The 27380-nt window shown below is 46.7% G+C and overlaps 1 protein-coding gene across 2 annotated transcripts in view; it reads left to right on the plus strand.

Moving 5' to 3' along the window:
* ptprn2 (protein tyrosine phosphatase receptor type N2) overlaps nt 1–27380 on the plus strand; it is a 1205047-nt gene that overhangs the window by 524389 nt on the left and 653278 nt on the right. For both annotated transcript variants that reach the window (XM_070881617.1, XM_070881618.1), the window contains one exon: nt 19748–19834. In XM_070881617.1, coding sequence (XP_070737718.1) covers nt 19748–19834 — 87 coding nt within the window. The remainder of the gene's footprint in view (nt 1–19747; nt 19835–27380) is intronic.

The raw sequence follows: 27380 nt of genomic DNA on the forward strand, positions 1-27380 counted from the left end.
TAGATATGCTGCCCGTTTTCCTTCCTTGTTCCTTCTCTCTTGGTAGAGGTGTGTCATACTGTGGCACAATTCCCATGGTTACCATAAATGAGGAATAGGGGTGAGTTGTGTACGGATGGAGTGGTCCATGTCCTTTTCCAAGCTGCTGTCAAGCTCCTTGTGGTTGGCTTTATTGTGGACAGTGCAGAAGTGATTGTTGACGAGCTCTGCTCTCTCTGGGTCTGTCTCTGAAGACCAAGAGACTAGTCACACTTTTTTTAAGTTAATTCAATTGGTTGCTGCCTTTGAAGCTAGCCAAGAATTTACCATCGGAGAATGTAAACTGGAGTTGGGAACATTTCAGAGAGACTGTTCCAAGGGAAAGGGGCACGGCCATGGGTTAGTAAGAAACCCATTCAGGACTGGATAGGACCTGTTACTGATTGGGGGCTATTTTAAAGTATAAATTCAGCCCCATCCTGGGCACTGGTTCCCATAGATATCAATGTTCCTCCATTCTGTTCTGTTCCTCTCACAGAGAGCAGTCAACAGAAAATCTGTAAACATATTGATAGATTGTAAAGGCCAGATTGTTGAGGAATTTACAGCTCCTTTCCCCCACTCTTGGAGTACTGTGCACAGTTCTGGTCTCCATTTGTTTGTTTGTACTAACTGAATGGCTGCCGTTTCTCTGATTGGCTCTCCATTATCACATGACCTATTGCTGATCGGTCCCTTTGGAGGATAAGCCACACCCTGAAGTTCCTCTGGAATGTGTAACTGGAACCGCCCAGCCTAAGTTCTGACTGACTTTCCAATTTGTAATTCGATCCATTTTAACTTCAGAAGCCACGGAGGATAGATCTCCACAAAAGCCACCAAATTTCAGCCGAAGTCCCTTACTCCTGCGCAAGTGCTGCTTCCGCCAGTTGAAGACTCTTACCCAAGCGCAAGTGCATGACCTAACCTCCCCGCCATAGATGGGGCATTGTGTGCGGATTGTTAACAGGTTTATTGGGTATGAAGTGAATAATGACAGTTTCGTGACGTCTTGATTTCATTCACCCCAACGATGTCCCTTGTAACGTACACACCGAGCATGCACACACCAGGGGGTTGAAAGAACGTGATCCGTTTTCCCTGAGTTCTCTCTCTCCCCTCCGATCTCCCCCCACCCCCCAGACTCTCTCCCCCCCTCCCTTCCCTCCTCGACCCAGGCTCTCTTCCCCCCCCAACCTCGCAGACTCTCTCTGTCTCTCACCCCGCCACCTCCCCTCCACGGGCTCTCTCTCTCTCTCTCTCTCTCTCCCCAGGCTCTCTCTCCCCACTCACACACCGCAGGCTCTCTCTTTCTCTCTCTCTCCACCCCGTGTATCTCTCCTCACGGGGCACTTTATGGTGCCGCTTGACACTTCACTCAAACTGCCGTTGAATGAGAAACAAACTGTTCCTGGCCGCCCCCATTCTCTCTCCCCCCCCCCCTGCCTCGCTTCTCTCTCTCCCCACCGCCCCACTTCTCTCTCTCCCCACTGCCCCACTTCTCTCTCTCCCCACTGCCCCCTTCTCTCTCTCCCCACCGCCCCCCTTCTCTCCCTCTCCCCACCGCCCCACTTCTCTCTCTCCCCACCGCTCCACTTCTCTCTCTCCCCACCGCTCCACTTCTCTCTCTCCCCACCGCCCCCCTTCTCTCTCTCCCCACCGCCCCCCTTCTCTCTCTCCCCACCGCCCCACTTCTATCTCTCCCCACCGCCCCACTTCCCTCTCTCCCCACCGCCCCACTTCTCTCTCTCCCCACTGCCCCACTTCTCCCTCTCCCCACTGCCCCCTTCTCTCTCTCCCCACCGCCCCCCTTCTCTCCCTCTCCCCACCGCCCCACTTCTCTCTCTCCCCACCGCTCCACTTCTCTCTCTCCCCACCGCTCCACTTCTCTCTCTCCCCACCGCCCCCCTTCTCTCTCTCCCCACCGCCCCCCTTCTCTCTCTCCCCACCGCCCCACTTCTATCTCTCCCCACCGCCCCACTTCCCTCTCTCCCCACCGCCCCACTTCCCTCTCTCCCCACCGCCCCACTTCTCTCTCTCCCCACTGCCCCACTTCTCCCTCTCCCCACCGCCCCACTTCCCTCTCTCCCCACCGCCCCCCTTCTCTCTCTCCCCACCGCCCCACTTCTCTCTCTCCCCACCGCCCCCCTTCTCTCTCTCCCCACCGCCCCACTTCTCTCTCTCCCCACTGCCCCACTTCTCCCTCTCCCCACCGCCCCACTTCCCTCTCTCCCCACCGCCCCCCTTCTCTCTCTCCCCACCGCCCCACTTCTCTCAGTCCCCACCGCCCCCCTTCTCTCTCTCTCCCCACCGCCCCACTTCTCTCTCTCCCCACCGCCCCCCTTCTCTCTCTCTCCCCACCGCCCCACTTCTCTCTCTCCCCACCGCCCCCCTTCTCTCTCTCTCCCCACCGCCCCACTTCTCTCTCTCCCCACCGCCCCCCTTCTCTCCCTCTCCCCACCGCCCCACTTCCCTCTCTCCCCACCGCCCCCCTTCTCTCTCTCCCCACCGCCCCCCTTCTCTCTCTCTCCCCACCGCCCCACTTCTCTCTCTCCCCACCGCCCCCCTTCTCTCTCTCTCCCCACCGCCCCACTTCTCTCTCTCCCCACCGCCCCCCTTCTCTCCCTCTCCCCACCGCCCCACTTCCCTCTCTCCCCACCGCCCCCCTTCTCTCTCTCCCCACCGCCCCACTTCTCTCTCTCCCCACCGCCCCACTTCTCTCAGTCCCCACCGCCCCCCTTCTCTCTCTCTCCCCACCGCCCCACTTCTCTCTCTCCCCTCCGCCCCACTTCCCTCTCTCCCCACCGCCCCACTTCTCTCTCTCCCCTCCGCCCCACTTCCCTCTCTCCCCACCGCCCCCCTTCTCTCCCTCCCCACCGCCCCACTTCCCTCTCTCTCCCCACCGCCCCCCTTCTCTCTCTCCCCACCGCCCCACTTCTCTCCCTCCCCACCGCCCCACTTCCCTCTCTCTCCCCACCGCCCCACTTCTCTCTCTCCCCACCGCCCCACTTCTCTCAGTCCCCACCGCTCGCTCTCTTCACTCAAACTGCCGCTGATAAATGGACAGGTCCTGGCCGCCAGCCGCATATCTCTCCCCGCCCAGTCGGAAGCTCGGCTGCTTGCGGCTCTGTCGGACAATCGTGGGTAATTGAAGAACAATGAGGCCCACTTCTGGTTCAGGTTTCAGGGGCGGGCGGGTGCGAGGGCGGGATCCGGAGGAGGACGAAGGCACAGAAGGATGAGAAAAGTGTTAGGACAAATAGTCACTCTGTATTTTAAAAAGGATATATAGGCACTGGAGAAAGTGCAAAATACGATTCACAAGGATGGTGCCGAACTGAGAGGATATACCCATCAGGAAAGGCTGAACAGGCTGGGACTCTTTTTTTCTCGAAAAGAGAAGGCTGAAGAGTGACCTGATCGAGGTCACTCGGAGAATTGTGAACTGTGGAATTCTCTACCACAGAAAGTTGTTGAGGCCAGTTTGTTATATTCAAAAGGGAGTTAGATATGGCCCTTACAGCTAAAGGGATCAAGGGGTATGGAGCGAAAGCAGGAATGGGGTACTGAGGTTGCATGATCAGCCATGATCATATTGAATGGTGGTGCAGACTCGAAGGGCCAAATGGCCTATTCCTGCACCTATTTTCTATGTTTCTTTAATGAAAGGGTTTGATAGGGTAGACATAGAGAAAATGTTTCCACTTGTGTGCGAGTCCAAAACTAGAGGTCATAAATATAAGGTAGTCACAAATAAATCCAATAGGGAATTCAAGAGAAACTTCTTTACGCAGAGAGTGAAGAATGTGGAACACACTACCACAAGGAGTAGTTGAGGTGACCAGCATTGATGGATTTAAGGGGAAGCTAGATAAGTATACGAGGGAGAAAGGAATCGAAGGATATGCTGATAGGGTTAGATAAAGTAGGGTGGGAGGAGGCTCATGTGGAGCATAAATGTCGGCATAGAGTAGTTGGGCCGAAAGGCCTGTTTCTGTGCTGTACATTCGATGTATTGAGCAACCCTCCAGTACCTCACCATGTAGTCATTCATCTTAGGTTGGATCGATCACCTGATGGAGTTGAGGACCGTGTGAATAGGGGCTGAGAAATCAGGCGAGCAGGCCAGTGGCCTGTTTCTCGCCCAATTCCTGCTGCCCAAGATTTCATGCCCTGTGATAATTGTTTGCGCTGAAGGCTCTCGTGTGAAACATGAACAGTCTTATTAAGGCCCAAATAATAATATAATTTATGTCAAACACCTGCCGGTGCCTCTCCCTTGGTTTTTCTTCAAGAATGCTTAAAACGCCTCCAGTGTTGATTTTAAACCAGCTTTGCTGGGTAGGTACGTTCTGCAATTGCAGAACTTGTGTGTGTTTGAAGATGATTGCCAATATGTTGAAGTTTGGATTGGTGCCATTCTATTACTTTGGATGATTTTTTTCTGCAGTTTTTTCCTTGCATTTTTCCTGGTTTTGAACTGTTCTTGTGTTTTTCTGGCCACAGCTTTTTTTATGTCTGGCTTTTCTGCAATTCCAGCTGCAGAGTCCGTAATTCAGAAGGGAATATCTCTGCGTATTCTCTTTCTGCTTGTTCTGCAGGAGGATCTTCTACCCTCCATAAACTTGAGGTCATCCAAACCTCGGCTGCCCGTGTCCTAACTCGCACCAAGTCCCGTTCACCCGTCAGCCCTGTGCTCACTGACCTACATTGGCTCCCGGTTAAGCAACGCCTCCATGGCCTTGCCCCTCCCTATCTCTGTAACCTCCTCCAACCCTACAATTCTCTCAGATCTCTGCGCTCCTCTAATTCTGGCCTCTTGTGCATCCCTGAATCCCGTCGCTCCACCATTGGTGGCCGTGCCTTCAGCTGCCTAGATCCTTAGCTCTGTAATTCCCTCCCTAAACCTCTCCGCCTCTCTACCTCTCTTCCCTCCCTTAAGATGCTCCTGAAAACCAACCTCTTTGACCAAGCTTTTGGTCATTGCCCTAATATCTCCTAACGTGGCTTGGGGTCAAATTTTGTTTGAAAACACTCGCGTGGAAGTGCCTTGGGCTGTTTTACTACATTAAAGAAGATAGTGAGGCCACACCTGGAGTATTGTGTACAGTTTTGGTCTCTTAACTTGAGGAAGGACATTCTTGCTATTGAGGGAGTGCAGCGAAGGTTCACCGGACTGATTCCCGGGATGGTGGGACTGACCTATCAAGAAAGACTGGATCAACTGGGCTTGTATTTACTGGAGTTCAGAAGAATGAGAGGGGACCTCATAGAAATGTTTAAAATTCTGACGGGTTCAGACAGGTTAGATGCAGGAAGAATGTTCCCAATGTTGGGGAAGTCCAGAACCAGGGGTCACAGTCTAAGGATAAGGGGTAAGCCATTTAGGACCGAGATGAGGAGAAACTTCTTCACCCAGAGAGTGGTGAACCTGTGGAATTCTCTACCACAGAAAGTTGTTGAGGCCAATTCACTAAATATATTAAAAAGGGAGTTAGATGTAGTCCTTACTACTCGGGGAATCAAGGGGTATGGCGAGAAAGCAGGAATGGGGTACTGAAGTTGCATGTTCAGCCATGAACTCATTGAATGGCGGTGCAGGCTAGAAGGGCCGAATGGCCTACTCCTGCACCTATTTTCTATGTTTCTTTCTAAGATATATAAATGCAAATTGTTGTTGTTGAGAAAGAAGAGGAATCAGAGCCAGATCTGCTCAGACCCATCCTTATCCAACCAGTCATGTCCATAGAGCAAGATGCAACTTACTGAGATAAATCTGATATATCCCTTCACTGGCACCACTTCACCGGGGAAACATTCATAGAGTTGCGGTATGTCCTTGATGTCCAGGAGTGTCCACTCACATAAATAGGATAATGCAAGTTTGTGCACAACACACAAGCAGCTGTCATGATTAATTTATCCTGCTGCAGTGTATCCTGTCTCCCCTCCCGCCCCTACCGCCAATATTTGACCTTCCCAGGAACGTGGCAGAATGTCTGCTAATGAACAAGGAATACGTCCTACGGACATATGATTCATCTGCATCCCTGCCACGCCTGAGCAACACAGGTATAATCAAATCCAGGCGATCACCAGGATCATTATTGAGCGCGCACTGTAGTAGAGATGCTGAAGCAGAGATTCTAGTGTCTCTCCAGGGCCGGGGGCTGTCTACAACATGCCCTGCCAAGAGTTTCCCGCATCATAGTGGTGCGCTTCGTCCTGCACAACCTCGCTGTACAGAGCCACCTACTGTCAGAAGAGGCACGGGTGCAGCACCAATTCTCATCAGACGAGGGAGAATGGGGGAAGGCGAGGCAGCAGAAGAAGGAGGGCCACCTCAGTGCATTGCAGGGAGAGATAGGTAAACTGAGCTGAGGTACAGATCTGATTGAATGGCGGAATAAGCTTGAGGGGCTGCTTGGCCTACATCAGATCTCTTCTTAACCTGCTTAATTCTAATGGTAAGAACCCCAGTTTTTCTCGTCTCGTCAGACTCCTGATGTCATCTTAGTGAATCTCTTCTGCAACCTTCTTTGGCAGGGTACGGAAAATTGGACATAATATTCTAACTGCAGACTGTTCAATAATTTTATATAGGTTTAGCATTGTGTTTGCTTTTTGGTACTCTGCACCCTTTTATAAAACTTAAGACTACTTATTTATTTCGTAGCTTTATCAACTTGTCCTCCTACTTTTAAAGGAGCTTTTCCAATGGGAGTGAGCCTTTGTGTGTGGCAGCATTGCTTAAGGAGAAGTTGCTGAAAGGGCTCCATCCAACATTTAAAAAGCCGTGGCAACTAATGCTTAGTAGCCATATATGGGGCACAAATTAACCGTTGTGAAGGCTGTAAATATTTTAAATTGATATTTCACCCTTTCCAAAGGCTGTTTATGGGATAAAAAAAATGACATAACAAGAATTAGGAGCAGAAGTAGCCATTCGGGCCCTCGAGCCTATTCCGAAATTCAATCAGATCTGTACCTCAACTCAGTTTACCTATTTCTCGCTGCAATGCATTGAGGTGGCCCTCCATTCAATAAGATCATGGCTGATGATCTACCTCAACTCCACCTGCCCGCCCGAACCCCATATCCCTTGATTCCCTTAATATCCAAAAATCTATTGATCTTGGTCATGAATATACTCAAAAGACTGAGTCTCCACAGCTCTCTAAGTCCTGAATGGCCGACCCCTTATTTGAGATTGTGACCCCTGGTTCTAGACTCCCCAGACAGAGGAAAGATCCTCCCTGCATCTACCCTGTCAAGCCCTGTAAGAATTGTGCATGTTTCAATGAGATCACCTCTCATTCTTCTAAACTCTAGTGAATATAGGCCTAGTCTACTCAATCTCTCCTCATAGAACAATTCCCCCATTCCAGGAATCAGTCTGGTGAATCTTCGTCACATTCCCTCTTTGGCAGGTATATCCTTCCTTAGGTAAGGAGACCAAAACTGTACATAATATTCCAGGTGCGGTCTCACCAGGGCCCTTTATAATTGCAGCAAGATGTCTTTAGTTTTATACTCAATACCCAATGGCTAGCACACTGAATGTAGTAGGTGGGAAATGAGTGACAAAGTAGGTGGGGAATGAGTGACCCAGTTTGATGACGGATGAAGTGGAAATGCTGCTGCTGCATGATGTGGCTGCATGGAGGATTGTCGCGAGGAGACAGCAGTGCAGCGTGCTTGCAACAGATGGTGGGGGAAAGTTGAGGGAGGAGATGATCTTGACAATTGCTGGCAATGCCAATCTTATGGTACAGATCACTGGGCTTTTTCGCTAGGCTGTTTTTGTGCATCTTCTATTGGTTGCCTCAAGAGTGACCTTGATGGAAGCATGAGAGCATAGAACCTGCCCTTTCAATTGCACTGGGGGAGAAAACACCCTGGGGAAAATGAACAAACAAGGAAGACTGTGCTTTAAGATATAAACAAAGAAAACACTCTCCCCTCCCCTCATGTTCATTCGGACTCTATGAATCAGAAATGTTGTTAAAATGCAAAAAAAATTATTGCTGCTTACAGTCCATTCCAGTCCAAAAATACTTGACTGACAACTGCTTGGTATCTGATGAGTCCACTGTTAACTCTGCAGAAGTTAAAATGGATCTCAGCTGTCACAGACAAGAACAGTAGGTCACGATCACTATTTGGGAAGCGAGGTTTGAATGAATCATAGATGATACAGCAAAAAGGAGACCATTCAGCCCATTGTGCCTGTGCTGGCTCTTTGAAAGAAACATAGAAACATAGAAAATAGGTGCATATAGGCCATTCGGTCCTTCGAGCCTGCACCACCTTTCAATGCGATCATGGCTGATCATTCTCCTCAGTACCCCTTTCCTGCTTTCTCTCCATATCCCTTGATCCCTTTAGCCGTAAGGGCCTTATCTAACTTCTCCTTGAATATATCCAATGAACTGGCATTAACAACTCTCTGAGTGAAGAAGTTTCTCCTCATCTCAGCCCTTATCCTTAGACTATGTCCCCTGGTTCTGGACTTCCCCAACATCGGGAACATTCTTCCTGCATCTAACCTGTCCAGTCCCGTCAGAATTTTATATGTTTCTATGAGATCCCCTCTCATCCTTCTAAACTCCACTGAATACAGGCCCAGTCGATCCAGTCTCTCCTCATATGTCAGTCCCGCCATCCCGGGAATCAGTCTGGTGAACCTTCGCTGCACTCCCTCAATAGCAAGAATGTCCTTCCTCAGATGAGGAGACCAAAACTGAACAGAATATTCCAGGTGAGGCCCTGTACAACTGCAGTGAGACCTCCCTGCTCCTATACTCAAATCCCCTAGCTATGAAGGCAAACATACCATTTGCCTTCTTCACCATCTGCTGTACCTGCATGCCAGCTTTCAATGACTGATGTACCATGACACCCAGGTCTCGCTGCACCACCCCTTTTCCTAATCTGCCGCCATTCAGATAGTATTCTGCCTTCGTGTTTTTGCCACCAAAGTGCATAACTTCACATTTATCCACATTATACTGCATCTGCCACGTGTTTGCCCACTCACCTAACCTGTCCAAGTCACCCTGCAGCCTTTTAGCATCCTCCTCCACAGCTCACACTGCCACCCAGCTTAGTGTCATCTGCAAACATGGAGATATTGCACTCAATTCCCTCCTCCAAATCATTAATGTATATTGTAAATAGCTGGGGTCCCAGCACTGAGCCCTGCGGCACCCCACTAGTCACTACCTGCCATTCTGAAAAGGACCCATTTATCCCGACTCTCTGCTTCCTGTCTGCCAACCAGTTTTCTATCTATATCAGTACATTTCCCCCAATACCATGTGCTTTAATTTTGCACACCAATCTCTTGTGTGGGACCTTGTCAAAAGCCTTTTGAAAGTCCAAATACACCACATCCACTGGTTCTCCCTTGCCTACTCTACCAGTTAAATCCTCAAAAAATTCGAGAAGATTTGTCAAGCATGATTTCCCTTTCATAAATCCATGCTGACTTGGGCCGATCCCGTCACTGCATTCCAAATGTGCTGCTATTTCATCTTTAATTATTGATTCGAACATTTTCCCCACTACTGATATCAGGCTAACCGGTCTATAATTACCCTTTTTCTCTCTCCCTCCTTTCTTAAAAAGTGATGTTACATTAGCTACCCTCCAGTCCATAGGAACCGATCCAGAGTCGATAGTTTGTTGGAAAATGATCACCAATGCATCCACTATTTCTAGGGCTACTTCCTTAAGTACTCTAGGATGCAGACTATCAGGCCCCGGGGATTTATCGGCCTTCAATCCCATCAATTTCCCTAACTACATTTCCCGCCTAATAAGGATTTCCTCCAGTTCCTCCTTCTCACTAGATCCTCGGTCCCCTAGTATTTCCGGAAGGTTATTTGTGTCTTCCTTCGTGAAGACAGAACCAAAGTACTTGTTTAACTGTTCTACCATTTCTTTGTTGCCCATTATAAATTCACCTGAATCTGACTGCAAGGGACATACGTTTGTTTTCACTAATCTTTTTGTTTTCACATATCTATAGAAGCTTTTGCAGTCAGTTTTTATGTTCCCAGCAAGCTTCCTCATACTCTATTTTCCCCCTCCTTATTAAACCCTTTGTCCTCCTCTGCTGTATTACAAAATTCTCCCAGTCCTCAGGTTTGCTGCTTTTTCTGGCCAATTTATATGCCTCTTCCTTGGATTTAACACTATCCTTAATTTCTCTTGTTAGCCACGGTTGAGCCACCTTCCCCGTTTTATTTTTACCCCAGACAGGGATGTACAATTGTTGAAGTTCATCCATGTGATCTTTAAATGTTTGCCATTGCCTATCCACCGTCAACCCTTTAAGTATCATTTGCCAGTCTATTCTAGCCAATTCAAGTCTCAAACCATCAAAGTTAACATTCCTTAGGTTCAGGACCCTAGTCTCTGAATTAACACTGTCGCTCTCCATCTTAATAAAGAATTCTACCATGTTATGGTCACTCCTCCCCAAGGGGCCTCGCACAACAAGAGCAATCCAATTAGTCCCACTCCCCTGCTCTTTCCCCATAGCCCTGCAAATGTTCATTTTCTTTTTTTCTCTTATACTCAAAAAATGTATACCTGTTCTATTAGACATAACCGCAGTGGAAGTATGACATCAGACAGACGAATTGCCTAGTGAGTTATGCCAGCTGCTACTTCAATTGTTTTTGAAAATTGTAAATGTTAAAATTAAATGTATTTCTTGGTCTTATGATGTTTATGGATGAGGATGTGTGAATTGGCTGGACATTAAGATCTAGTTTGGATGAAATGCATCAAGACTAAGACTAAGAATGATCAGCCATGATCTTATTGAATGGCGGTGCAGGCTCGAAGGGCCGAATGGCCTGATCCTGCAGCTAATTTCTGTGTTTCTAAACTAGGTTTTTTAAAACATTTTCTTTCCCACACAGCCCCATACCACATCCTCATTTTCTATAGTTCCCTACAACAACAACTTGCCTTTACACAAGCAAAATACTGCGGATGCTGGAATCTGGAATTAAAACAGAAAATGCTGGAAATCTCAGCAGGTCAGGCAGCATCTGTGGAGAGAAGGGTCATCAACCCGAGACGTTAACTCTGCTTTCTCTCCACAGATGCTGCCGAACCTGCTGAGATTTCCAGCACTGTCTGGTTTTATACTTTATTTACATAGCGCTTCTTAGGTGCGTTATCAGACAAAATTTGTCACCAAGCTGCATAAGGAGATTTAGGACAGGTGATCAAAAGCTTGGTCAAAGAGGTTGGTTTTAAGGAGCGTCTTAAAGGAGGAGAGAGAGAGAGCGAGGTAGAGAGGCGGAGAGGTTTAGGGTGGGAATTCCAGGGCTTAGGGCCTAGGCAGCTGAAGCTGGAGCAGTGAAAATAGGGGATGTGCAAGGGGCCAGAATTGGAGGTGCAGAAATCTCCTAATATACAAATGTATTTATCCCTAACCCTAACATGGTATAAGGAGGAATCTAACCATACTGTTATGGTGTCTGTAGTGCTCTTTCCTCTAACCTCGAAGTTGGATGATACAGTTAGATTCAACTTTTTTGGATTTGGCGGGTGGGGAAGAGAGAACAATCGGTTGCAGTTTCCTTTCCTTCAGTATCATGTGACTCTTCCTGAAGTGTAAATATGGACCCGCTGGCTGAGAACAGGGCTGCACTTTGGAGTTATGGCTTCCTCCACCACTCTTACCTGAAGAGTTGCTGTCCATGCGCTGAAACATGAAGAATGGCCACTTCTGTGAGGTGTTAAATTATTTCACAGCTTGCAGCCCTTCAGTGCGTCATCCAAGTGACCATTCTTCACAAGCTTGAAGATTGCGTGGGCTGTTCAGTAATGTGCGGCATCACAAGCAAATCCAACCTGTGTCGATAACATCCTCAAACCTTCCTGCACAAGTTACTAGATAATGGCCAGGAGCAGCAACCTTGGTTATTGGTCTTTCCTTCATTGGAACCATGAAGGGTAATTGTAGAAACCCTGCCACCATCCTGACTGAAATCAGGTAACGCAGCACAGACCAGACATTGAACCTGGGACTTTTGTTATCTGTGTGGCTCAGTGCCTGTCTATCCAGTGAGCGATGATGGGGGAAATCCTGAACTAATATTTATTAAAAACCACCTACAGTTGTTTTTACATTCTTTAGCATTGTTCTTGAAATGTTTTTGCTACGCAGTTTATTGATGCCCTGTTAAAGTGTTCTATTACTGTAGATGTTCTGTTAAGTTCAATGCACTTGGAGGTCCCTTTTTGCCCAGCATAAAGTTAAGAATACCGACGCCTGTTATTGTATAGCATGCTAGTTCTTTGATTCGTTACTTTTGCTTCTCATTTCTAAATGATTGAACTTACCTGAAGTATTTTACCTTTATGCAAGTTTAGGATCCCTTCATGAGCTACTTAAAGCTTCTATGATATTTTATCATTTCACCTGCACTCACAAACTTTCAAATTGACAAACTCCTCATAGGAGCAAGGCTTGTAGTGTACTATATCCCCAAGGTTGAAGAGGGTAGGAGAGGGGCCCAGATAAATCAAGAAGCAGTGGTTAGGTGATGCAAAGAATCAACTTTAAAAGCCTGTTGATAGTAAGAGGAACAGAAGGAGCAGGGGGGCGGGGTGGGTGGGGGCAGGGGTGGCGTGTAAGGAATTCCACAGCCATGAGGTCCAAGGAAAGAATGAGTTGCAGTGGGAGTTGGTGTAATAAGTCTCGATTTCAACACTATGAGGACAACACGGTAAATATGGTGGAAAATGACAATTGCAGGGAAATTATTTTACTTCCAGTACTAAAATGCAAGTGTATTCATTGAAACTAGATGCAAGCTGCCCCTTACTAAGCTGCATTTTCATAGACTGAGGGAATATGTATGCCACCTTGTAAACCAAAATATAGTTTTTTCTTACAGATTAGCAATAAAACAATTGTACTTGGTCAACAATATTTTCTCTTGGAAGCTTCAAAGCTGCACTTCTTGGACATTTAGTGATGCTAAAATAGATATTTTAAAATCTAACTACACATATTAAATACAGATTTTAAAACACATGGGGGTGGAAATTCGGTCGGGCCTCTGTTGCGGCCTTAATCCAGATGGAGCGGTAAATTTTGAGCCAGGAAATGGTTTGCGTCTCCAGCCGCAAAATTCACCAGCTGGGCCCTGAGTGTGGAACGGAGTGCTAACGGAGACATTCCACACCTCTTTTCGGGCGCTAGGTCGGCTGAGCAACTGAAAATCCCGAGCTAACCAGCCAGCCTCAGAGCGCAGTAAGAGAGGCTTCCGCGGAAAGAAATATTCCCAACATGTTACTCACGCCACATCAACATAATTCGCAAAAATAAAAAACCATCACATTGCCTCAGGTAGACATTATTTCACTCACTGTGACCAGTACAGCTTGGTCCGCCAGCTTTCACAGGCGGTCTCACTAGGGCGTGCTGCGGGGCGCGACGGATCAAATATCGGGGCATTGCACACCAGCTCGCCTCTCCTGGGCGGTACTGCTCCTCGTCCCATCAAACCCAGCACCGAATATCCCAGTGGGGCACTGGAAGCTGGCCGTCTGCCCGGAAATACTTTCCGCCGCCATTACCGCCCCTCCAGGGCGAAAATAGGGCTGGCAACAAGCTGAAAATGCAGCCCCTGGAATGTAGTGCTCATATTTTTAATCTTGCAGAAAGCTAAATGTTTTTAGCCACATTGGCACTTATGAAAATTTAAGTCTGAGATGTGATGTGCGAGATTGCTATGTTAGCAAAGAGCATTCGTATCACTCTATTCCTTAACTTCTACACTCTATGGGCACAAATTTGGCCCTCCGGTTTTTGTCAGTGCACTTACCTGAGGTATGCCGACTTTCTGCTCCCAAAACGGCGCCGAAAATGTAGCTCCATATTCACCCGCTCTGTGGACCGTCCTGGTGCTTGGCGTGGCAATCACAGTGGGGGGTGGAGCTAGGGCCGTGCTGCTGAAAGAGTGCCGGCCGAGGGGCCGGGCTTAGGGCCCAGCGTCTGTAACAGTGCCGGCAGCGTTGGGCGTTCGCGCATGCGCAATGGGGGATTAACATTGGCAATCGGCCATTTTTAAAGGGAAAGCCTTCTCATTGATTTTTGGTGCCTGAAGGAGCACTGTGAGGAGTACTGTGGAAGAAATCAGCTGCTGGAATCACTGAGTGCTTTGTGTTGCTGCTAAACTTCCAGAAGGAGTGCTGCATAGGTGAAAATCATTGCTGCATGCAAAATAAGGACTGTGTGTTTTGAAAAATCAACGAGTGTCAATTCAATACAGCAATGCAACAACGTGCACCAAGAACAAAGAATTTCTTGCATGACGAAGTGGAGATACTAGTTAATGTCATTGAGAACAGATGGCAGGAGCTGGATACCAGCAACAGAGGTCGCACAAAAGTGCCACCCAAAGAAATGAAGAAACGCTGGAACAAATTTGCAGAAGATTACTGCGCAGTGGTGAATACCACGAGATCTGGAGGCCAGTGCAAAAAGAAATGGCAGGAACTTGGTCAAGTAGTTAGTGTAAGTAATATTTTCATTTTTCAATGGAATTGCAATTGTAAATGTGACCATCTGTGTATGACCCACCCAGCAGAAAGACACCCTCTCTAAAAAGTTATATTTTCATCTTTGCGGAAGAAATTGGCCCACAAGAAAAGGGAAAGAACTCGATCAGGAGGAGGCCCGCCAAATCCGCACCAACTGACACCCTTGGAAGAGAGGGTCGCTGCTTTCATGGGTCCTGCCTGGAGAAAAGCAATCAGTACAGCACAAGCTGGGCCCACACGCGAGGGAGAGGGTAAGTCCTGAAAATTCATCGTGGCCCTTCAAATCAACCTGCTGCCTGGCCTGCGATGTGTGAGCCTACTCACGCTGCCCATCCTGCTCCCTCCTCTGCTGCTAACCATTTGACTGTTCTGTTATATTTTGCAGAACCTGATGCCAATCCTGAAGATCCAGAAGAAGATTCAGATGCGTACGAGCCAGACCAACCTTTGGGGGAGGGAGGGGGTGGGCATGGAGATGTATGAAGGGGAGAATGTTGAACTTAATATGGTTGCGGCCACGGTACAGGACTTCGCGTTTTCAAACACTTCCATGAGTTCTGGTGCGACATTCTATGGTTTCAGCCCATCCCCGTCCATGTATAGTACTTTAAGTTCTGGTGCGACATTCCATGGTTTCCCAAGTTCCGAGGTTGCGGGTGCCAGTGGTGGTGGAATGCAGCATTGAACACCCAGTGCCCCACCGTCCGAGTTTGTGGGTCCCAGTGCTATTGGGATGCAACATGGAACACCAAGGGCCCCACCGTCCGAGTTTGTGGGTCCCAGTGCTATTGGGATGCAACATGGAACACCAAGGGCCCCACCGTCCGAGTTTGTGGGTCCCAGTGCTATTGGGATGCAGCATGGAACACCAAGGGCCCTATTGTCCCAGCCTGCACCTCCCACTGGAGGGGTGCCGCGAGGCAGACCTGGGGCAAGGGGAAGGAGAAATCGACGACCCTCTCCTGAGATGCAGGGTGCAACAGATGTGGTTGAGGTAGTGGCATTGGGTGTGGAGACCAATGATCTTACCCGATCACTTGTGCACAACGTTAGTGGGGTGGGTGATGAGGTAACGGGACTGTCGGGAGAAATAGCAGTAATGACACGGGAAATGAAGGAGGTAATTTCAGAGGCAGTGGGAACGACGGCACAGGCCATCAGGGAGAGCATGTGTGAGGTAGCTGCTGCAATAAGGGAACATAGCCCGGCCAATCAAATGCCACTCCCACTGCAATCCCCGCACCAACCTCTGTAGAGACCCAAGCAGGGCCTCCCTGCCCCGCCATCCCCCCGCCCCCATCCCCATGAAGAAGTGCACATTCACCGAGATGTGGATAAGAAATGAGTGCACCCTTTCTTTGCTGCTGTTGTCATTGTTGTTGTTGTTGATACTGTTGTAACTGTTTTCAAATTGAAAGTTTTTTGTAAGTTATATAAATTTACAACTTTATAAGTGATTTTAAAGTTTTTAAGTGATCTTAAAGTGTAAGTTTTTTCAAATTGAAATTGTTTTGTAAGTTTTATAACTTTACAAGTTTATAAGTGATCTTAAAAGTTTTTAAGTGATCTTAAAGAGTCATATTAAAGTAAAGTTTGATACAAGAATTATTTTACTACACTAAAGTGAAGTACATTGTAAACTTTTCAATAAAATATATTTTACATTAATACTGAACCATGTTCCATTAACACAACACAACATTTAGGAACAACTGCAAAAAATAAACATGTCCATGCGGAACAGTTGTCGCTGAGCCCTCAGGCATCAGTAAAGCGTTCACAGATGAGCTGCTGGCGCAAGGCTCGAGCAATCGTTAAAGGGGCACGATGGCCCGCCCTCCTCCAACGCCGTGCTCCGGCCTCAGGCACTTGCATAGTTTCCTGATCATCGTCATCATCCTCCTCCACCACCTCCTCCTGCTCGTCACCTGCATCTTCCACATCATTATCATCAGGCACTCTCACCGCAGGTGGGTCTTCCACTACCAGGTGCTGCTGCCTCATGATGGCTAAGTTATGCAGCATGCAGCACACAACAGTGAACTGACCGACAATCTCAGGGTAGTACAGCAAGTAGCCTCCGGAATTGTCCAGGCATCGGAAATGCTGTTTCAAGATGCCAATGGTCCTCTCTATGATGCTGCGTGTTGTAATGTGCGACATGTTGTATTGATGGTCAGCTTCCGTCCGGGTTACACATAGGGGCATCAAGAGCCAGGTGGTCAGACCGTAACCTTTGTCTCCCAGTAGCCAGCCCTGCCCTTCTGGCTGCTGCTCAAACATGTCAGATATAACGCTGTCGCGTAGGATGAACGCATCATGGGTGCTGCCAGGGTATCTCGCATCAGCTGACATGATGCGATGCATGTTGTCACACATAAGCTGCACATTAATGGAGTGGAAGCCTTTTCTATTCCTGAACTGCTCGGCATCCTCCACAGGTGCTCGCAAGGCAATGCAGCCCTGTACCTTTGGCAAGCCAGCAATCCTGGAGAAGCCCACAGCCCTGTAATGAATTGCTTGGGCAGTCTTGGGAACTTGATGAAGTCATTCCTCCGCATATACAGTGCAGCCGTGACCTGGAGAATGGAGACATGTGTTGCGTGTTGAGAGATGGCGCACACATCTCCAGTTGTAGCTTGAAACGATCCCGAGGCACAGAAGGAAATTTCAGCTATAACCTTCACTTCAACAGACAAGGCAGTCCACCTGCTGCTTCTCGGCTGTAAATCTGGTCTCAGCAGCTCACAGATCTCACGGACAACTTCTCTGCGGAAACGCAGCCTTCTGACACAATCTGCCTCACTCAGGTCCAGGTACGAACGCCTGACTCGAAATTGCCGAGGTGGGTAAGGCCTCCTGCCCAGCAGCCTACGGGCTCTGATGTTCCTGATGTGATGAGCTCTAATCAATTCTCATCTACGTAGCACAATGATGCCGAACAATTGCAAAATCCGTGGCATTGATATTGCTGCACCCATACTTAAAGTAAAAGTTAAACTTTCAAAGGTCAAAAGATCAAAAGGATAGTATGCAGGTACAGCAAGTGATCAGGAAGGCCAATGGTATCTTGGCTTTTATTGAAAGGGGATGGAGTATAAAAACAGGGAAGTCTTGCTACAGCTATATAAGGTATTGGTGAGGCCACACCTGGAATACTGCGTGCAGTTTTGGTTTCCATATTTACGAAAGGATATACTTGCTTTGGAGGCAGTTCAGAGAGGGTTCACTCGATTGATTCCGGGGATGAGGGGGTTGACTTATGAGGAAAGGTTTAGTAGGTTGGGCCTCTACTCATTGGAATTCAGAAGAATGAGAGGTGATCTTATCGAAACGTATAAGATTATGAGGGGGCTTGATAAGGTGGATGCAGAGAGGATGTTTCCACTGATAGGGAGACTAGAACTAGAGGGCATGATCTTCGAATAAGGGGCTGCCGATTTAAAACAGAAATTTCTTCTGAGGGTTGTAAATCTGTAGAATTCGCTGCCTCAGAGCTGTGGAAGCTGGGACATTGAATAAATTTAAGACAGAATTAGACAGTTTCTTAAACAATAAGGGGTTATGGGGAGCGGGCGGGGAAGTGGACCTGAGTCCATGATCAGATCAGCCATGATCTTATTGAATGGCGGAGCAGGCTCGAGTGGCCGTATGGCCTACTCCTGTTCCTATTTCTTATGTTCTTATGTAAGGTGAAAAATGGCAGCACAGCACTTCTCCCTCTCCACCCAAGGTATGTATATGGACCACACCCGAAGATCTTTTGTTCTCTGCCCCCCCCCCTTCACTCATTTGACTTCTCTCACCCTCCTCGTCACTCCCCCCCCCCCCCCCCTCACCCCCCCAGCCTGTTGCAGCCTGGTTCATTCCTGCAGCCTGTGTGTTCTGCCGAGCCCAGCTCCCCTTTACGTTCCCTCCTGCAGCCGCCTTCTGAAAACCCAGCCTGCTGCTTCTTGCGTGTGTGGCCAGTTCATTGCTCTCCCGCCCAGGCTTCCCTCCCACTGCCCCTAGCCCTGGCCAAAAGGCTTGCCGGTGCGTTTTCCCGCCCCTATCCCCGGCCAAGTGGCCTCCTGGCCCGCTGACTTCCCGAGCCAAGTATGAAGGTAGGACTTAAGTTTTATTTTTTATTTTTTATTTATTTTTGTATTTATTATTGATGGTTTTTATGCTTCATGAATGTTGTTGTGAAGGTGTTTAGTGCTTTGCAAGGTCCTCTGTGCTTCCCTTCCCTCCCCCCCCTCCCCACCCCCCGCCCCCCAATCTCTGGCTATCTGCGATGATTTCTTAACTCTCTGCGAGGGTTTTCTGTGCGGCCACAAGTAGCTACATATGCTGGCCTAAGTTCATTTGGGAGCTGTCCAAACTGGCTAAAATGGCCAAAACAGGCTGGTAACGCTCCCTTTTGGAAAAAAAAACGAAACTTTAAAAAAATCCTAACTAACTCACTTATACTGGCGCAAATTAAACGTGCAGAATGGGGATTTTTAAGATACTCCAGAAAAATCAAGTTGCTTCAAAAAAAAAACGGAGCAAATTTGTGCCCATTATTTCTATCATGCCTTGTAACCAATGACAGCAAGTGAGAATGGAACAATTAACCTGTGAAAATGCAAAAATGTCAAAACCTACTTCCCCCGCCAGAATAGTTTAGCATTATAAATATCCTGAACAAAACACATCCCTAGATAAACTCATTTATATGGACATGATCATAATAGATTGAGGGGAGGTACTTGTAAAAGGAGCTGATTTAAAATAAAGAAATATTGAGGTAAAACAACTGAATAAACTAGAGCAACAACCTTTAGCAAAAGCTTTATTTATAGAATGGGGCTAAGTCCCATGCATGATATTGAGAATCAATAATTAGTAAGTGCATGTACAAATATTTTCAGTTTTTAACAAACAGCTGACTGTTGATGTATTGTACCTCTTATAACTATTCTATTTACATCTAATTGTTTATTTGATTGGTGGAGGCAGCACCTGATCCCAGTTCCCTTGCCATTAGCCATGCAGTGTGACAGGAATATAATGTGTTGCTGCATGCAGTCTCTCGTGGTCAAAGGTGACGGCTCAGTTGGGACCTTTAGCTCAGCAGCTATTAATGAACTCTATTATTGATGCTGTATTTCTCCTCCCCCCCCAACAGGCGACTGAGTGTAGAGAAAGGACTGGAGTTAATGGAAGATTTGGCACATCTTCTGAAGCTACAGATTAATGTCTTCCGTGATGTCAAGTATGTATTCTATCTCTTACATCATTGTGGAGGGTGTGTGTACTGTTAATACTTCTGCAGGATATCTGAACGATGTGAAGTGTATGGAGGCCGTGGTAAAGAAGGCTCACACAAATCTAGAATCAATCTGAGAAAATGCTCGTTTGGCCCGTGAAGCTTCTTTCATCTAATGGGTTGGCACTCAACCTATTTCCCATTCCTCAATTCAGCTTTTATCATTTTGGCCTACCTACAAGCTCAGTCTCTTCTGCGGTGTTTGCCAATTAGAAATCTGCATAACTCGCTTTTGAAAGCATTCACGGAGTCTGTGTCCACTGTGTCAGGTGTCAGCTTGTTGTGTTGCTTAATACCTGTAATTGTTTGGGGGAAATGTTTTTGAACTTCAGTGCGGCTCTCAATTCCTTTTTTTTTGGAAACACGTCCTTTAGCCTGGTTTGCATCCTCCACCAAATGCTTTTCTTTCACCTCCATCCTGGGGTAACAACCATTCACCTTCCAGTGATGTTAATGTTCTTCACACCAAACATTAATTACTTGACACTTTATTTGCATTTAATGCCAATCAGCAATCAATCATCTGCTAAACTGTTCCAGATCCCACTGAATAATTAATATCTGCCTTCACAACACGTTACACAGCTCAACACAAATCTCTGTCAGTAGCAGTTCTGCTTATGGTTCCCTTATTTTAAATCATTCATGTATATTGTGACAAGTATCTGTCCAAGCACCAATCCCCTGGAGGACTCTGCTTGTGACATCTTCCAGCTGGAATAACATCCATTTGCAGTTCTCTCCCGTTTTCTATTATTGAACCAGTTTTTGATCTACACTGCCTTCCCCATATTCCCATGAACCAAGACCATGGCTGACAGTCTCCTGTGACTTCCAATCAAAAAGAAACTCGGGTGGTGTTTAAAGCCATCCGCCGACTTGCACTAATGCTGAAGACCATTTTCAGCCCTGAGGTGTTCTGCTCATAAATCTTTGCTGCATTTCAATCAATCACCACTTTTATAGATAATCCTGAACTGTGCTCCTCATAATATTCTCTCGTAGTTTTACTGCAGCTGATGTTAAATTAGTCGGTGTATCATCTCCAAAGCTGTGTCTCTGCTGGATTAAAATACAAGTTACTGATTCCACATTCACTGCTTTCATCAGTTATCTTTCCAAGCTCCTGAATATTGCTGCCAGCAACATCTGCTTGTGTACACAGTTACATGTCTCCTTGTGTTGTCCCGACACCCTTCTTAATGATTTCACAGCTGTCGGAAAATATGATTTCATAAGTGCTTTTGTCTGAAATGTACATAAACAGAGTGCTTATGCATTTTGAGTGAAAGGAGATCTAAAAACACAACACATATGTTTAAAAATTTGTTTCTAAATGTCAGTCTGTTCTAATGGATCAGACCTTCAAAAATATTTGTAATGTTTTTAAAACTTTAATTAAGAGCCCAAGGTAAAAGGACTAAAGTCCATAATGCGGGACAGCACCAAGACGAAACGAATAATAGAGAAGGTGAGATAAATTAAGAAGTAATAGTCAGATGACTCCAAATGAGAATGTTGGAGGAGGGGAATACTGAGGGACGTACTTTATAGATTTGATTATTGGTCAAATAGAGACTGACTTTGTTGTGTTACAATCCAAGGTGAATGGGATAACTGTGCTGAAACCTGGGTATTTCTGATTAATTGCTTTCTCCATTTTTTTTCCAAACAATCCCTAGATATTGCTGGTCTGATTATAGTCACAGATACCCAGAAGAAGAAATGTTAGCAGATCCCTTCTCATTTGCCACAACATTACGCTTTAGCAGGAGGGCTGATTTTCTGCCGTGGAGCCCTGCTCACCACCCACTGCTATTAGGAAATCATGGATATTCCGAACCATTTAATTACAAAATGAAAGACTTGCATTTATGTAACACCTTTGAGGACCTCAGAATGTCCCAAAGGGGGAGAAATTCCCCCCGGTTTGCGCCTCCTGGTAGCGCCTGTAGGGGAGAGTAACGGGGTGCTAAAGGACTTACCGACCGGGCGTGGCAAAATCACCGACGCCCGCGAACTTCCAAGGCGGTTTTGCGCTGGTGCTAAGATTTACCGCCTCGATCTCTTGTGCCCCGTAGATTGTGACGTCATTTGGTGTGATGTGCCCCGTTACTGACCCGGATGCAATATTTGCATCCGCCTCCTGTAGCATCGCCGGGTGTCAACAACGGCAGCTGCAAGAGGCGTTGCCACTTGATTTAACACTCTTGGCCCTTTCCGGCCAATGAAGTACTTATGAATTGTGGTCACTGTTGTAAGGTAGGAAAGGCCGACAGCCAATTTTCACACAGGAAGATCTCTCAAACAATGACCAGATAAACTGTTTTAATGTTGGTTCAGAGATAAATAGTGGCCTGGACACTGGAGAGAGCTCCCGTGCTCTTCTTCGAAATCATTTACATCCACCTGAGAGGAAAGTCGGGGCCTCGGTTTAACATCTCATCTGAAAGGCGGCACCTCCGACAGTGCAGCACTCCCTCAGCATTGCACTGGAGTGTCAGTCTAGACTCCGTGCTCAAGTCTCTGGAGTGGGACTTGAACCCACAACCTACTGACGCAGGCGAGAGAGCTACTCACTGAGCCATAGCTAACACAAATGGATGGAACATTGAGGGCAGGACACTTGCGATTCCCTGATGGTTGTGGTCTGTGCCTTGTCAGCATTCCAACATTGTCCTTGGGGAATGAAACTCAGTGGGGGGTAGCTTTGACTTTGGGATATAGTGTAAAATGGGCGGTAGCAATGGGACAGTCTGTTTTAATCCCCGTCGGATTTTCTTTTCCGTTGAAGTCAATGAAAATAAAAATCGGGAGAGATGTAAAAAGGGCTCAATTACCTCCATTGAGTTTTGAGTCAAATTTGCGTTCTGTGTAATATAAGAAACAAACATGAGTCAACTTTTACAAAGGCAACATGAAGACGAACTCAAAAGTCAGAGGGACATGACATGTTGCAGCAAGTAAAACAAATTGTATCCGATGCTTTGTGTAATAACTGAAGAATGCTGTAGAAAGAGGAACTGTTGAGAAAAGTCGGGGGGATAGATTTTCTCCTCAGCCCATTAGTACAGTGGTGGTGCCAAACAAATTGTTGTACTAACTGTGCCAGGAACCAGGGATGAGATCCATCTTTGCTCCATGCGCACCCTAATGGTAATAGGTACTCCAAGTGTGCAAGGGAGGTGTTCGGTCGGTCATGGTAATTCTCAAATAGTTTTGCGCTTTTGCAATATAATAGGCAACAAAGGGCCAGATGAGAACTACTTTTATTTTGATTGAAGAAGCAGATCTATTAAAGTTAGATATGTATCTCAGGAAAGAAGGATCTCAAAAATACTCGTTCCCAGTGCCTGTGCCTCACAGTAACATGCAAGCCCTGTCTGTACATTGGTATGAATCTCAAAATGGCAGTCAGTGGATAGAGGAGCTCTGCCTTGGCATCATTTCCTGATTTAAAGTTCTAAAATGGATGACTAGCACTGTATGTCCATGTGGGGCCAGATGGAGATCAAAATACAAGTTCAGTTCTCCAGCTGCAAGACAATTGCCGAATGTGTGCTGGGGACAGTGATAGCACCATTTAAAGGTAAAATTGTGCCAAATAACATTATGCAGAGAATGAACTGAAAATGGAGCCGAGAGATAGAGAGGTAAAACTGTCAACATTTGTAGACTGTCCCGGTCAAGACGCTTAATTAAGTACATTGCAACTGAAGGCACTAGTCTCCATGGAGACCAACCAGTGGAAGAGCAGCATTGAGATGTTATATTTGAACTTTCACTGTAGCAGGAATATTGTTCCATTCCAGCTACAAGTTAAGTTAGTTGGGACATTGGTAATATTTTCACTTTAAGTGGAAGTTTACTATAACAGAGTTAACCATCATGTGTCAGTTGTGACTCAGTGGCTAGCTCTTGCCTCTGAGTCAGAAAGTTTTGGCTTTAAGTCTCATTCCAGAGACTTGAATACAAAATGTAAGCTGACACTCCAGAACTGTACTGAGGGTGTGCTGCACAGTCGGAGCCATCGTTAAGGTGACATGTTAAACCGAGTCCCCGTCTGCCTTGTCAGGTGAATGTAGCACTACTCAAAGAAGAGCAGGAGAGTTCTCCCTGGTATCCTGGCCAATAGTTATCTCTGAACCAATATCACTAAAAACAAATGATCATTAATCTCATTGCATGCTGGACTTCATAGCGAGGGGATTTGAGTATAGGAGCAGGGAGGTCTTACTGCAGTTGTACAGGGCCTTGGTGAGACCACAGCTTGAGTATTGTGTGCAGTTTTGGTCTCCTAATCTGAGGAAGGACATTCTTGCTATAGAGGGAGTGCAGCGAACGTTCACCAGACTGATTCCCGGGACGGCAGGACTGACATATAGAAACATAGAGACATAGAAAATAGATACAGGAATAGGCCATTTTGCCCTTCGAGCCTGCACCACCATTCAATAAGATCATGGCTGATCATTCCCTCAGTGCCCCTTTCCTGCTTTCTCTCCATACCCCTTGATCCCCTTAGCCATAAGGGCCATATCTAACTCTATCTTGAATATATCCAATGAACTGGCATCAACAACTCTCTGCAGCAGGGAATTCCACAGGCTAACAACTCTCTGAGTGAAGAAGTTTCTCCCCATCTCAGTCCTAAATGGCCTACCCCTTATCCTAAGACTATGTCCCCTGGTCTGGACTTCCCCAACATCGGGAACATCCTTCCCGCATCTAACTTGTCCAGTCCCGTCAGAATCTTATACGTTTCTATGAGATCCCCCCCCTCATCCTTCTAAACTCCAGTGTATAAAGGTCCAGTTGATCCAGTCTCTCCTCATATGTCAGTCCAGCCATCCCGGGAATCAGTCTGGTGAACCTTCGCTGCACTCCCTCAATAGCAAGAATGTCCTTCCTCAGATTAGGAGACCAAAATTGAACACAATATTCCAGGTGAGGCCTCACCAAGGCCCTGTACAACTGCAGTAAGATCTTCCTGCTCCTCTACTCAAATCCCCTAGCTATGAAGGCCAACATACCATTTGCCTTCTTCACCACCTGCTGTACCTGCAAGCCGACTTTCAATGACTGAACCATGACATCCAGGTCTCGTTGCACCTCCCCTTTTCCTAATCTGCCACCATTCAGATAATATTCCGCCTTCTTGTTTTTGCCCGCAAAGTGGATAACCTCACATTTATCCACATTATACTGCATCTGCCATGCATTTGCCCACTCACCTAATCTGTCCAAGTCACCCTGCAGCCTCTTAGCGTCTTCCTCACAGCTCACACCGCCACCCAGTTTAGTATCATCTGCAAACTTGAAGATATTACACTCAATTCCTTCATCTAAATCATTAATGTATATTGTAAAGAGCTGGGGTCCCAGCACTGAGCCATGCGGCACTCCACTAGTCACTGTCTGCCATTCTGAAAAGGACCCGTTTATCCCAACTCTCTGCTTCCTGTTTGCCAACCAGTTCTCTATCCACATCAGTACATTACCCCTAATACCATGTGCTTTGATTTTGCACACCAATCTCTTGTGTGGGTTCTTTCAAAAGCCTTTTGAAAGTCCAAATACACCACATCCATTGGTTCTCCCTTGTCCACTCTATTAGTTACATCCTTAAACAATTCCAGAAGATTTGTCAAGCATGATTTCCCTTTCATAAATCCATGCTGACTTAGACCGATCCTATCACTGCTTTCCAATTGCGCTGCTATTTCGTCCTTAATAATTGATTCCAACATTTTCCCCACTACTGTTGTCAGGCTAACTAGTCTATAATTACCTGTTTTCTCTCTCCCTCCATTTTTAAAATGTGGTGTTACATTAGCTACCCTCCAGTCCATAGGAACTGATCCAGAGTCGATAGACTGTTGGAAAATGATCACCAATGCATCCACTGTTTCTAGGGCCACTTCCTTAAGTACTCTGGGATGCAGACTATCAGGCCCCGGGGATTTATCGGCCTTCAATCCCATCAATTTCCCTCACACAATTTCCCGCCTAATAAGGATATCCTTTAGTTCCTCCTTCTCACTGGTCCCCGAGTACTTCCGGAAAGTTACTTGTGTCTTCCTTCATGAAGACAGAACCAAAGTATTTGTTCAATTGGTCTGCCATTTCTTTGTTCCCCATTATAAATTCACCTGAATCCGACTGCAAGGGACCTATGTTTGTCTTCACTAATCTTTTTCTCTTCACATATCTATAGAAGCTTTTGCAGTCAGTTTTTATGTTCCCAACAAGCTTCCTCTCATAGTCTATTTTCCCCCTCTTAATTAAACCCTTTGTCCTCCTCTGCTGAATTCTAAATTTCTCCCTGTCCTCAAGTTTGCTGCTTTTTCTGGCCAATTTATATGCCTCTTCCTTGGCTTTAACACTATCCTTAATTTCCCTTGTTAGGCATAGTTGAGCCACCTTCCCCGTTTTATTTTACATGAAGAAAGACTGGATTGACTAGGTTCACTGGAATTTAGGAGTACGAGAGGGGATCTCATAGAAACATAAAATTCTGATGGGATTGGACAGGTTAGATGCAGGAAGAATGTTCCCGATGTTGGGGAAGTCCAGAACAAGGTGTCACAGTCTAAGGATAAAGGGTAAGCCATTTAGGACCAAGATGAGGAGAAACTTTTTCACTCAGAGAATTGTGAACCTGTGGAATTCTCTGCCACAGAAAGTTGTTGAGGCCAGTTCGTTAGATATATTCAAAAGGGAGTTAGATGTGGCCCTAACGGCTAAAGGGATCGAGAGGTATGGAGAGAAAGCAGGAATAGGGTACTGAAGTTGGATGATCAGCCATGATCATATTGAATGGTGGTGCAGGTTCGAAGGGCCGAATGGCCTACTCCTGCACCTACTTTCTATGTTTGTGGGAGCTTGCTGTGCGCAGTAGTGACTGTAAAGCGCTTTAGGACATGCAGAGTTTGTGAAAAGTGCTAAATAGATGCAAGTTTCTTGCTTCATCATATGTCTAATGTGGAAACACTGCTGCAACTAACAGAATTGCGAGGAAAAAGTTATTTTAAAATAGCGATGTTAACAATGAAAAGATACTCAGCTGAAGTGTTTGACAGAGCAATCAACCATCCCAACTGGATTGAGAATAGTCAGGCGCAGCCAAGCAGTGCTTTCTGGAGATGCTACTATACGTCTTGCCTCCTTTAGCTAGTTGCCTGCTTTAAATTGGCAGTGCCAGTGGAGAGTTCAATACTGAGTCTGAGCAGTGTCTAGAGTGCCACAAAGGAGCAGAACGTCAAGGCAGAGGCTCAAACGGGGTCGGAAACTGTCGTTGCTTTTATATTGTCCTTTTAGTTCGCATTCTGAGAGCCCCCTTGCCCGTCTGCCGGCTCCCACTGCTGATGTTGTTAAATCCAGTTTGACGTCGTTAAATACATTTTCTGTAGCCTGGTGGGACCCTGGTCTACTGGTCTGCCAAACTTAATGGCACAAACCCCTAGGAGCTGGCTCTGAGACTCCCGGCTCC

This window comes from Pristiophorus japonicus, chromosome 5, assembly GCF_044704955.1.
Source record: "Pristiophorus japonicus isolate sPriJap1 chromosome 5, sPriJap1.hap1, whole genome shotgun sequence".
Classification (NCBI taxonomy): Eukaryota; Metazoa; Chordata; class Chondrichthyes; family Pristiophoridae; genus Pristiophorus; species Pristiophorus japonicus.